This window comes from Cuculus canorus, chromosome 12 (genome assembly GCF_017976375.1).
Source record: "Cuculus canorus isolate bCucCan1 chromosome 12, bCucCan1.pri, whole genome shotgun sequence".
NCBI lineage: Eukaryota > Metazoa > Chordata > Aves > Cuculiformes > Cuculidae > Cuculus > Cuculus canorus.
Window position 1 is genome coordinate 6,640,081 of NC_071412.1, and position 12,558 is coordinate 6,652,638.

General features: G+C 38.9%; 1 protein-coding gene across 8 annotated transcripts in view; it reads left to right on the top strand.

Annotated features, from left to right (window-relative positions):
* ADAMTSL3 (ADAMTS like 3) overlaps positions 1-12,558 on the top strand; it is a 187,558-nt gene that overhangs the window by 160,192 nt on the left and 14,808 nt on the right. For all 8 annotated transcript variants that reach the window (XM_054077304.1, XM_054077305.1, XM_054077309.1 and 5 more), the window contains 2 exons: positions 493-620; positions 942-1,070. In XM_054077304.1, the coding sequence (XP_053933279.1) occupies positions 493-620; positions 942-1,070 (257 nt within the window). The remainder of the gene's footprint in view (positions 1-492; positions 621-941; positions 1,071-12,558) is intronic.

Genomic DNA, 12,558 nt, shown 5'->3' on the forward strand with positions numbered 1-12,558 from the left:
CCCCAGCTTGTTTTGATGGAAGACTTTAGCTTTAATTATTATAATAGTTAAAAAAAAAAACAGGAAACAAACAAACAAAAAAAATCCCCAACAAAACTTTATAGTAATTTGGAAGTCAGATTAGACCATACACTTCTGAATTCCTCAATCCTGCTGAAAACCAAGCTTGCTCTGGAGAGATGCATTTCTTGCCAAGCCTAATACTTTTAATTATGATAGTCTGATTTCTTCATACTGTCACTCCCAAGGGATTCTGGTTTGTAGTAGCAAACTCGCTGTCTTCCAAAGGGCCGAAGAAAATCTTCCATAAATGTATTGCTTAGTGCTCCCCATTTGTCGCTGCAGATGAGGCAGAACTGCTACTGCATGCACTGGTCTCCAATGGTGAAATCCTAAAAAGGAGTTTTACTACTGTATTTGTAACTCTCACAAGAAGTTTCAGCTGTTTTTGTCCCAGGGTATAACCCCTGTCTCTCCATGAATGCTGTGCAGGGTGGTCCTGGACACCGTCGGACAAGTGCAGATTCGGAACCCTACCCAAAAGGAACTCGGTACATACAGATGTCTGGTTGTTAATGACTTTGGTTTTGACATGGAAACATCTTTGCTGTTGCGTGCAGGTGAGACCTTAGCATCCAAAGAATCTGGCATGGTTTGTTTGGTTTTTTATGTAAACACTCATCCCCACTCCACTGTGAAATAGTTTATTTTGTTGGCAGTGGCTAAATTCTGCCTGATTTAGTAAGTAGCAATGACGTTCTCTCATTGCTCTAAAACCACAGCGGGTGTGAACTGAGTCTACTTGTATCTATCCCACCTGTATTTTCTGTCTGCTTCTTTGCAGACTGAGTTCTGTTTGAAATGTGATTAATTGAAATACAGGATGTATATTTTAAAGTCAAAGAAAGTCTTTAAAACTAATTATTCCTTTAATTTCAAAGAGTTTCCTGTCATCTTGTCCTCTGTGTTAAATGTTACAAATGTGGAAGCCAGCAGTCTCTCGGCCGTTGTGGGAGGTACAATTGTGGCAAGAACTGGAGCAAATATTATGGTTGAATGTCCAGTGAAAGGTAAGCAAGAACTGCACTGAAGTTCCCTGTTATGTTGGAATCAGAACTTTACTTTACAACTTGAAAGAAATTACCAGTAAAGGCAGAAAATCATTGATCGTTATTCAGTTTTTATTAGGCATGTCACCTGCACCAGTCCTATTTCTTTTCTGTCTGCCACTTTAATTCACACACACGTGTGTATGTTCAAACAGACTTTGCCTTAAAAGTACTTTTCTTTCCCTGAAGTGGTCTGGGGCTCCATTACAGGGCTTAAAGCCCACCAGAGTGAGTGACTATCTCGCTGTAATAGCAACCATAGCCAGCTGACTTGCTCATCAGAGAACGTTCCTTATCCCTGTTTCAGATGCACATATGTCTAGACTGTTGTTAAAATCGAAAATGAAATCTCCAGCCATAGCTTAATAGAACTTTAAACCTGACAGTGAAGTAAACTTACCTTTTAGAGCCATCAGTCTGCAGCTGCAGTGAGGAAACAAAGAAAACTGCCAAGCTATGAGAATGTATGTATATATTTTACCTCAACATCTGTGGAGCAGCATTAATGTTAATCAGGTGCTATTAAGCAGTTCATTGCTTCATTTAATTTTCTAGTTCTTTTTAGAAAGGTACATATTTTCCTTTTAATCTCATTATCACTATCTGTTACGTTTAAATTGTAAGATTTAACTCACAGCAGCAATATTCTGTCATTTATTTGGTAAGTGAAGGTCAGCCTTTTGTGTCTTGCTGAAGATGATGTATGAAAGTGCCAATAACAATGACACATTGCAAAGAGAGACCGTAGAAAAGTCAAATGTGTTGTTCACATTCATATTGCTGGGGGGATGTGCATCAGAAAGTGTGTTGATACTTGAACCAGAGTGGTGATAGAAATATATATATATATGCAAATAGTTCTGCATACAATAGTGGCGCCAGGCTGACATATATTAGGACATGTGGCTCTGCTATTCACTGTTGTACCAAGGCTAAATCTTTGATGAAGTAATATTTTCCAACTATAGTTTGGCAACTCTATGAATAACTGACCTACATCGCAAATTCAGCAGAGAATTAATGTCACACTGTTAATATTAATCTTGTTAGGATGGGTAAGCAGTTAGCAATTTAAATATAAATTAATATTTTCACATGGGACTGTAGATTTCCAAATGCTTTGGAGATGTGTATATTCGCGAGCCAAACTTTAGTTATGCTAAGACACTAGTGTTGACTTTAAAAATGATTTATCTAATTGCTTTGTTTCCTGTCATTGCCAAGGAAATAAGTATTACTGTTTGTGAATAAAATAGAGCTTGCAAGTCTTAAAATGTCACTGAGCGTAGAAGCAGAAAAACTTACGGAATGATGTAAGCAGAGTTCTTCTGGTCCCATTTCCTTAATGAAAATTAATAAGCTGCTGGTCTTAGAAGATTGAACTTAATAGCAATTTATGCTAACTTGTTTGTCTAATAGCTGGGATCCAAAAATATGTGTATTTGCAGTGTAGTAGGATGAGAACTTTGATGTGAATGCTGGTTAAACATTGTGAATTATCAGACAAGCAAGAGTTTGAATCAGAAAAAACCACTAATATTTGTGTGCACTCTAAAAGTTCTGTTCCTACAAATGTGAGTCTGTAGGAGTCCTTTTCTCCTCATCAGATGTGTCAAGCGGATACATCTGATCTCTTGGACTCTTGCTAGCCCAAAAAAATAGTTCTACAGAAGAAGATTCGTCGAATGAACAAAGGATGTGTGTGTGAAGAATACTAGTGTGATGCCACTAGCAGAATTCTTATATTGCATTGATGTTGGTGTTTTTTTCTTCTATAGGCTGGACAACATATAGTACTTTTTTATGGATGCTCAAACTATAGTTTCCTCTGCAGTCTGCATATTGAGTTCTACATTTTCTATCTAACAGTCTAAGGTTTATTCAGGAATTTTCTTTCTGAAACACTTAAAATTCACGCACATATGAAAAATAGTAAACTAATGATCATTTAGGAGTGAATATCATGATATAGAGCAGGACTTCAGGTGGAAGTAAAAGCAGCCTAACCAACAGTCTGACAAAGGCAGCTGTGAAAGGTGGAGAGGAGGGGATGCTATAAGGAAAGATACGCTTCTCAGCTTCCCTGCTGGCTGGCTCGTGGCTGTACAATACATCCTTTAATTATTCAAGGTCTGAAGAGGACTGAGTGTATTCCACCTGAGAGGCTCTGGGTTCATTAGGCCATGTCACAAAGGACAGCTCTTGTTTGATGGTTTTAATAGAAAGGATGTGAAGTTTAATATTACTTACAGTGTTAGCCAGCTGACTACATTTTTTTTTTGCTTTTTATGTTGTTACTGATTTGGTTATTTTTGTCCTTCTGAAAGTCTTTATTTTCTGCTCCAATAATCACATTCTGATTGAAAAAAACTTGGAAATACTACAGAGCAGTGGATCCTAATGAACAGAAGAACCTGAAGAAACAGGTTAAGAAAACCTAGCTAAACTGCTGAAGCTAATAGTATTGATTTCTTTTCACTTTTTAATTTATAACAATAAATTTACTAATTATAGTAAACTCACTTTTATAGCTCCCACTAGAGCACATGCTAGAAGATATTCATAACATTCTGAATAGATTCATATTCCATTATTACAGCCAAGAGCTTTTCAATCAACACACATGGTATAAATATCAATACTGATTGCTCCAAATTATTCTTGGATAACATTTATTGTATTTGCAGAAAAGACCGTCTTGTGATTATTACTAAAATAAACTAGAACTGTCAGACTCCATTTATTGTGAAACTTTGAAAGTTCTCAGTTGAAGTAAAAATAAGGGGAGGAAAAACAAATTAAAAAGATGTCTAAAATGTGCATTGTCTGCCACCTGCTGGTGTGAGGGCAGAAAGGAAAGTACTGAGTGGAGGTTGTTTACACTACAGATATTATCCTGCACCTCTGAAATAACTTGGCAGAGAGGCTTTTGAAAGTAGAAGCTCCACCTTCCTCCAAGTTATCATTCCTGTGAATATATTTTGGCTCTCTAAGAATAACGTATTGATTAAAAAAATATAAGAAATACACAAAATCTGCTGAATCAGCGTCATCTTTTTGCACATATGTTTCACAAAATGGACCAGCTACTTTCTGTCAGTACTGGAACTTGAAATAGCTCTAGATAAATCAAGAATTTGATTTGCCATCTGTTCTTTCATTTACTCACGCTATTCCAAATGTATCTTTGGTGCTGTTGTTTGTCTTCTGTGCTTTACCTGTCAGAAGACATCTCAGTGAAGAAGAATAGCAGTTTAACACATAGGATTCTAGTTCTTAATTTCTTTTAGTTTTTTTTGTGTGTTCTTCTAAAAAATATTAGTAATGGATTTTGAAGGTTTAAAGGGGTAAGTACAGATTTATTTTATGAGGAAGGAATGACACTATTTATGATTAGTCGAATAAAAGGAAAGCCTTTTGCTCTTATGCGTCTTTTTCCTATAAGTATGTCTACATTAAAGTTTTTGTTTGGATCAAGCATAGGCGGAAAGGACTGAAAGATTTGCTTTGAAAGCTTAATTGTACATTGCTTTGTGTTTCGAAACAGTCTGGGAGCCTCAAAACTGAATCCCTTTGGATAAACTAAACTGAAAAGTGTGCCTAAGGGACTATACCTGTCACTTTCCAAATACGAACGGGCAGTAGGTTCACGGCTCCAGGCGAGATTCACTTGCAGTCCAAAGAAACCCTCACCCATACACACGTTGGGAGCATTTTGGGACCTCGGTCCCAACTAGGTCTCTTCACAAGCACATTCCTGTCGCCCTCTGATATTTTTTAATGGAGATACAGGCTCCAGAGTTTGGAAGTGGGGGAGAGCACCGTAAGTTGGAATATTTTGCAGCATTGTTTTTTTTTGGTGTGTGTTTCTCCCTTTGTCTCCCACTTTTCCTTATTGAGGGGAGGGGTTTCATTCAAATTCTTAATTTGGGAAAGGTTAAAGATGGATTGTGTTAGAAGAAGGTAAAATTTCAAAAACCTATTTAAGGTTCTTGGAATGCTCAGCAAGCATATGGATATCCCCTTGAAACTTCCTACTTCAATTTGCAAAAATCTGTCAAGCAATTCCCTAAGCAAAATTTAACAAATACTCATAGTATAAAAGAAAAGGCTGAATTGTTGGTTAGTACCCAATGAAATGATCAGAAGGAACAAGTGGTCAGATTTTACAGTGAAGAGAGGTTATCAGTAGAGTACCCCAAGACTGTTCTGGGGTATGTGGTGTGCAACGTTTTTATACCAGTTCTGAAAGAAAACGTGAACAGTTAGTTGACAAAAGCTATGAATAATCAAGATATATAGATGCTAATCAGATCTAAAATACTTGGCAGAGAGTTGCAGCAGGATCACACAAATAATCTTTAATGGCTAAATGAGGGCAAAGGATATTCAGAATTTATATTTGCAAATTAAATGTACATGTAGAACAAAAAAAAAAGGTTAAATGTAGACATGTGCACAGTTCTGTGGGAACACCAGCACACTCCCAGGACAGTGTCCATAAAAGTAAATCAAGTTTGATGGCAGAGGAATGAACAAAAGAATAGAAAATACAAATTGGCCATTGCTTAAAGCTGTGGTGAATGCTGTTTGCAATTTGATAATCTCATGTCAAAAAGGGTATACAAGTCCTAGAAAAGGCAGAGAGAAGAACAGTGTTAGAGAAAACAAGCATGATGGTCTCAGTGGTATTTCTGATTTTGGAAGCAGGCTTTACTGAGGAAGGATCATTCGTTGAATGCCAAGATTTTAGTACTTTTTGCCTACACATCACCAGGTGTCCGTCATTGGACTCAGAGTGCTCAGATAAGTGGACTTCAAGTTTGACTGAGACTGGCAATTCCTTTGTAGCTCGTTAATTTCTGATAAAATTATGATTTCCAAGTCCTTGAGTATGGATCTATTTTATGACCATAAATGTCTTGGTCCTTGGGGACAGAGCATGGCTATGCAGTAAAGCAAAAGTATAATTACCTAACCAGTTGGGCAAAATAGTCTGTGATAACAGTGCTGAATTGTAGAATTGCTCTAATGCACACCAATTAAGTCTTTGTAGGGGATTGACTACAAAATTCAGCCTAGTTGTCTTTTCTGAGTTCATACTTAAATCCTCTTATTTAGTTGCCTAAATATAGTTGCCTTATTTTAAATGCCTGATTTTGAAAAACATCAGCCTTAAACTTTTGCAGCTGGAAAAAAAAAAAGATCAAGTTCTTTTTGAGCTGAGAGCCAGAGAACTACACGGGACTCAACAGAGCTGTAGCAAGGGTGGGATGAGAAGAGGTCTTGCTTCAGGAAGCCCTCTAGGAGGTCACCAGATGTCAGCAGGTATATCTAAATCCTGGCAGATGTTGCTACCACCTGTAGGGTGGCTGTTGCATGGCTGGTAGGAAAAGGCAGAGATAACATCTTTGAAAGGTTGTGAGGAGGAGGCAGATTGGAGGGTCATACCAAGTGCCAAAACTGGCTTTCTGACACTGGCTTTCTATCCAAGACTATTATATCCAGTGAAGCTGGCGAGATTCATGCAGATAATTTCAGCAGCAGCATGGTTTAGGGGATTTGGGGGTTCACTTGCTCAAGTATAATACAGGTGAATGTAAAAGCAGTTTGCGACTTCTGCTGGAGAGAAGAAGTTGTATCAATCAAAGAAATTGCATTTTAAGTTATGCTAAATCCACTGTAGGTGTTAGCGAGTGTAGAACCAGTGATAATCAGATGACATTCATTGCGTATCTTACTGACACAGAATTGTTTCTTCTGAAGGATGACATGCAAATTTGGCCTCTAACGGGAGGTAAACTTTTAGCGAAGTGCAGCAAACTGTGCTTGGAGCCAGCACGGTTCTGCCTTACTCTTGAATGGGAAATACAGAATACTTTTTGAGATTCTACGTAGCTGGGGGAAAAATTTCTGAAGGCATATCCAATGTTTTAGAGCAACTAGTTAGTAGGCCAAGATTTTTATGGTGTGTAATATTTCATAGTGCTTTCAAGGTTGGAGGAAATTTGTTTTTGAACACTGAATATTTTAAGGGCACCCTATAGCGTGGATTCCTTTTTATTTTCTTTTTTTAGACACGTGTTTCACAGTCCCATCCGGAGCTGGAGGTTTTTTTCCATAACATTTGCTATCCCAGGGCCACTCACAGTGGAAAATGACTTTTTTCATGGAACATTGAATATTTTAGAGCTGCTCCAGTGCTAGTGGAAAATAACCTGTGTTTGAGGTCAGAAAAATAGATTAAACTAATTTTAAAGTTTTATAGCCACTTAGGTCTATAGTAGAAATTTTTAACATCAGAGGATTTAGAGCCATTGCAAGAGTAAGATTCTGATTTTTAAGGTTTTTCTAAGACTAAGAAGGCCCGAGTTCAGGAATGCATCCTTGTATATGAAGGATGGTTATAGCCATCCTTAATTTTAAGCATGTGTTTAATTGCATTCCCTAATGGGGATGAATTTAATCCTGTGCTTAAGTGCTTTCCTGACTTGCAGCCACAGGATATGATTGCTTGATTCTGCGACTAGCTGATGTCAGTGATGGATCTCCCATTTGAATCGCTGGGATCTAAATTGCACACCGGGATTCTGAACCTTTGGCAGTTTGGGTGAGTTCAATACCTTTGGGCTCATCCTCAGCTGCATCTGGACGGAGGTGGGGTATGAAGGAAACAAAGGTGGCTACAGGCCATCTCTTACCTCCTCCCTTTTTGTACTGGCTGGGGATCAAACCAGGAACTTTTCAGCTTGAAAGTAATATTTTCTTGGATGTAGATAGGGAATGACTTCCTTCCAGATTACAAACAGGAAGATTTACTTCTTTTCCTGAAAAGAAGGTCTAGGAAATTATTCCCAGAATGATTTTGTGTTTTCTGATGGATACAGAAAGGCAGTTATCCTGTAGAAGAAGCTTATGTAGATGTGTTAACTTTGGACAGTAAGGTGAAAGGAAACACCCATCTTACAACTGTCCGGGAAAGGACAAATGACAACAGTAGAAACTTCTTTGACTCAGAACAGAGGGCAGGAGACGATAGCAGCAAAGAGGAGATATCTTTAAAATTCAATGTAGTTAGCTTTTAAACATCTCTGTTAATAGTTGTCTTGCTACAGTTCTGTAATGCAAACGTCTCTTGAAAACAGTATGAATGTTTTATTTTTTTTCCATGTGAAGTCCATATGAAAATCACCCCTTATGTAGAGTCAAACATCTGTAGTAAAATTCCACCTTGCGCACAGGACAAACTCCTTAATGAAGGCCTACAGATATGTCCCAAAGTTTAAGTATTATTTCAGCTCCGTTCAGTCTGTCACCTTTAAGTACAAAAAACAAAACAAAACAAAACACAAAAACACCAGCATCTCGTGGTTTGGCTTATTTTAACTTAGTTGACATGAATACCTAAAGGATAAAGCAATAAAGCACAGGTTTGATGGGATGCTTGAACTTTGTCCTGCAGTTTCTGTGAAAGAAAATTGGTGCTTTTCACAACACTAATTAAAATGTTTTGTTACAAGAAGAATGTGGGAATTGTTTGCTTTGCCTGCTTTCTTACAGGAGCTGATAGATGAGACTTAAGTCTGTGTGCAGATTTTACTTTCCCCCTCCCCGTACCAGTGGGGAAAATAAAATCTTATCTCACGAGTAGTAATTATGGAGTTAATTTCAATAGAAAAAGCATCAAAAATCTGCACGATGGAAGCTTTTTCGCCTACAATATATAGATGGTGGCTGTATGCTGGGGTCGTGCCATGGGCTGTGTTATGAGAGGGGGTTTTATGCAAAGCGCTGTTAAGCCCAGAGGCTATTAGAAAGGTAAGTGGGCACCTAAAAATAAGGTGGGAGGGAGCAGGGGTACTGTCCTCCAAAAGTAAGAGTTTCTCCTCATAGGAATTCCATAAATGACAATATGCACAAGAACTCAATGTGTCTTTTGAGAGTTATGGCAGAAAAGGGTTTTTCACTGTTGATATTAATGTAGACCGAAGCTGTCCAGAAGAGCTTGAAATGTCCACGCTGCTTTGCTGAAGAAGCCAAAGGAGCTGGACTATAAGGGATGTCTTTTTCTCCTGCTTTATTTCTTTAATCCATTTATAGGGTATCTATCAGCAGATGAGATAGAGCTACACAATAAAACTTTATTCTGGCCAGATTCTCTAATGCATCTCTCTGGATGCACAACTCTGAAAGCTTTGTATCACGTTCGTGCTCCACAATTTTGCGTTCCCCTGAAAGGCAGGGTCAGAGGCCTCTCATTTGTAGCAGGCAGCTGTGTCCTGACTGCAGAGCGAGCGGAGTCCTGCCCCCTCTCCTCCTTTCATGCTGTTCTCCAGCTGTAGTGGGTCCCTGAACTCTTCTCTGAGAGATCCCTTTGGATTTTTCCATAGCTCAAGGCTCAAACTGAGGATTTGCCTTAATACTCTTAATGGCAACCTAAAGATAAGCTCATGGAAAGGACACAGAAGGAGCTTGATTGCAAATACCGATTGTTCTTAGGCAGATAGTTCAATATCTCCCAGGCTCATGCTCAGATAGTGGATTGTATTCCACGTAATGAAAGGTTTTGGGAAAGAAAAGGAACCACAAAATGTAAAATCTTTAAGGGTTCTCAGAATGATTGTGAAGAGGCCAGCTCAGAGGGACTCAGCTGACAGTTCACATAAAAATTATTTAACTCTTAGATAAGAATCTTACTTCTTGGTAGTTTTGGGTAAAATATAATGCAAGAATGTTGTGATTATCCCCACTACTCAGCTCAAACAGCTCATGTTTATGTATGCACCCTGAAGACATCTAGATAACATTGACCCTGCTTTAAAATGACAGCGTGCGATAACCAAAAATAATGCATAATAATGTTGTTTTTTCCATTATGTGTTTAACTGATCGTGGTTTGCCGACACCCCGCCCCCCACCTTTATCTATGAGTGGCAGCACGTGTAAGATTGCTTGGATGGATTCATTGTGCATTTGAGCTGGACTGGTTGCTGGCCTGCCATGCAGGGCTCTCTCCACACTTCTCCTCCGTAGAATTAGAATTTATGTTTGTTTAGTCACATTATTCACGTGAGAAATGGTCCGATTTACTTGTGTGTGTGGTATTACTTGCTTGTTTCCCCTAAAGAGGTACAGCTCTTTCAAGAAAGAAAGAGGAATCATTTGCTATAAATTAAATTTAAGTTTAAGGTATGTGACAGAAACCCATTTTGAACTTAAAATGAGAGGCCAAGCTATTCTGCAGATTTCTTCTGCAAACTGAAGTCCAGCCCAGGTTTTAAAAGGCTCTACATCCCTCTGAATGAGACACAGGTAGAAGAGTAGAGACATGGCAATTTTTCCAGGATAAACTGTAGGATACAAACAAAGTTTAGAATAAAGAAATATCTATTTAAGTTAAATCCTAGGAATGAAGTGTATTTCTGTGGTGAGAGCAGAGGGAGGACTGTATCATGGAGCGATATTGGGCTGAAGTTTGATAGAGGCTCAGGTTAAAAGCTTAAATTTAAACCTTTCCAAACATTTTTGTGTTTTGTGGAATTTGACATTAAATCTTTTGACTTCAGTCCCATCTCAACTGTGCTGCTTCTGGCTTATTTTTGGCTCTGATTGGTCTCCAGGATTTTGGTGCCAATTAGGGTAGTCTGGCTGCAAACCTCTAGGCCTTAGATTAAAACAGCTCAGCATCTTCATGACACCTCCTCAGCCCATCTGTATAGTGTATATATATGCCTGAATGGCCATGGAAAGTACACAGTAAAGGAAAAATATGTCTGAGAATGATATACTTTAGCCAGAAATCTGGGGTAAAATGGAAAAAAGACCCTTAAAACAAGACCTCATCTGAATTCCAGAAGGACTTTTTTCAAGCAGCATAAGGCTTCTTCTGGAAAGTTGAAAAACAAACTGGGGTTTTGGACCTATGTGCGCTCTGCAAATCTCTACTTTGTTTTATGCAGTTTTATTCAGTAAAACACAATCTCATGAGTTTAAAAACACTGAGCAGTTGCTAAATTGTCTAGAATAAAATCTGTGATTATGCAGACGGGTGTTTCTCTTTGCTGTCTTTTTAGACAAAATGGGAGGGTGAGGGATCTTTTCCCTTCAGTGAAATAGCAGGTTCCAAAAAATATGTCTGGTTCCTATTACAGTAAAGGAAAAACTCGAGGTGTGCATTGGAAGTGCTAAGCCAGTGATTGAAATGTTAAAGTTGTTCCTGAAGGCTATTCCACATCATGAAGACATCATCTGTAAAATAATACTGCACGATGATCTGTGAAGAGAGGAGACTGAATTAGCATTCGATAGGTCTGAAACTTCCAAATGTCCCCCAATCAGGTCAGCTTCTATAGCAGGAACCCATTTGGGTCACCTTCAGTGAGCCCCAATCAGTGCGTTTAGGGAAAACAAAGTTCAGGTGAAAGAGAGTTTAACTGCTCTGACTTGTCTTCTTCCAGGCACCTGTGTGCAAATCACTGTGCCACATTTGTCAGACTTACCCAACGTTTTATCTAGCATTTTGAAGCTTGGAAAGAGCACTTCTGCTGCAGCAGCTCAACCAGAGCACAAACAATGAAGTGTCTGATTTGCCAACTTGCAAAATATAGCTTTAAAGGTAAATCTTTGAGGAAAATAAAACAGTAGAAGCCCTCCCACAGATGTGACTGTGTTCCAGTGGGAGAATCATCTAATTAAAGTAAATGTACAAAGTCATTCACTGCTTAAAATTTAGAATGACAAGTTATCTGCAAATCCTGGCTTTTTCAGAGTTTAAGCTTTACAGTAGGAATGATTACGGGCTGAGACGAAGAGTACGTGGTTCAACAAGTGGTTCAAGTGTCAACTCCTACACTTGGGACGCAACCACCCTGTGCAGTTCTAAAGACGTGGGGGAGAGTGGCTGGAAAGCTGCTGGGTGGAGGAGGTCCTCAGGGTGTTGGTTGACACCAGCTGAGGGAACTGGGGTTGTTTCGCCTGGTGAAGAGGAGGCTGGAGGGAGACCTCATCACTGCCTACAACTGCCTGAAAGGAGATTGTAGTGAGGTGGGTGTTGGTCTCTTCATCCAAGTGATAGGTGAGAGGATGAGAAGAAGTGGCCCCAAATTGTGCCAGGGGTTGTTCAGATTACACATCACGAAAAATTTCTTCACCGAAAGGGTTATCAGGCACTGGAACAGCCACCCAGGGAGGTGGTTGAGTCACCATCCCTGGAGGTGTTTGAAAGATTGGAAGATAAAGTGCTCAGGGATGTGCTTTAGTAGTGGACAGGTACAGTTGGACTCAAAGATCTCAAAGGTCTTTTCCAACCAAGCAATTCTATGATTGTAGAATTCTTGGATTGTAGGTCTTTGGCTTTCTACAATGTGGTAAATGAGATTGCTTAACAATCAGGCCCCTTGTTTAGTTGTTAATAGCTCTTTCTGTTCCTTTTCCTTCACATGGCATTGTT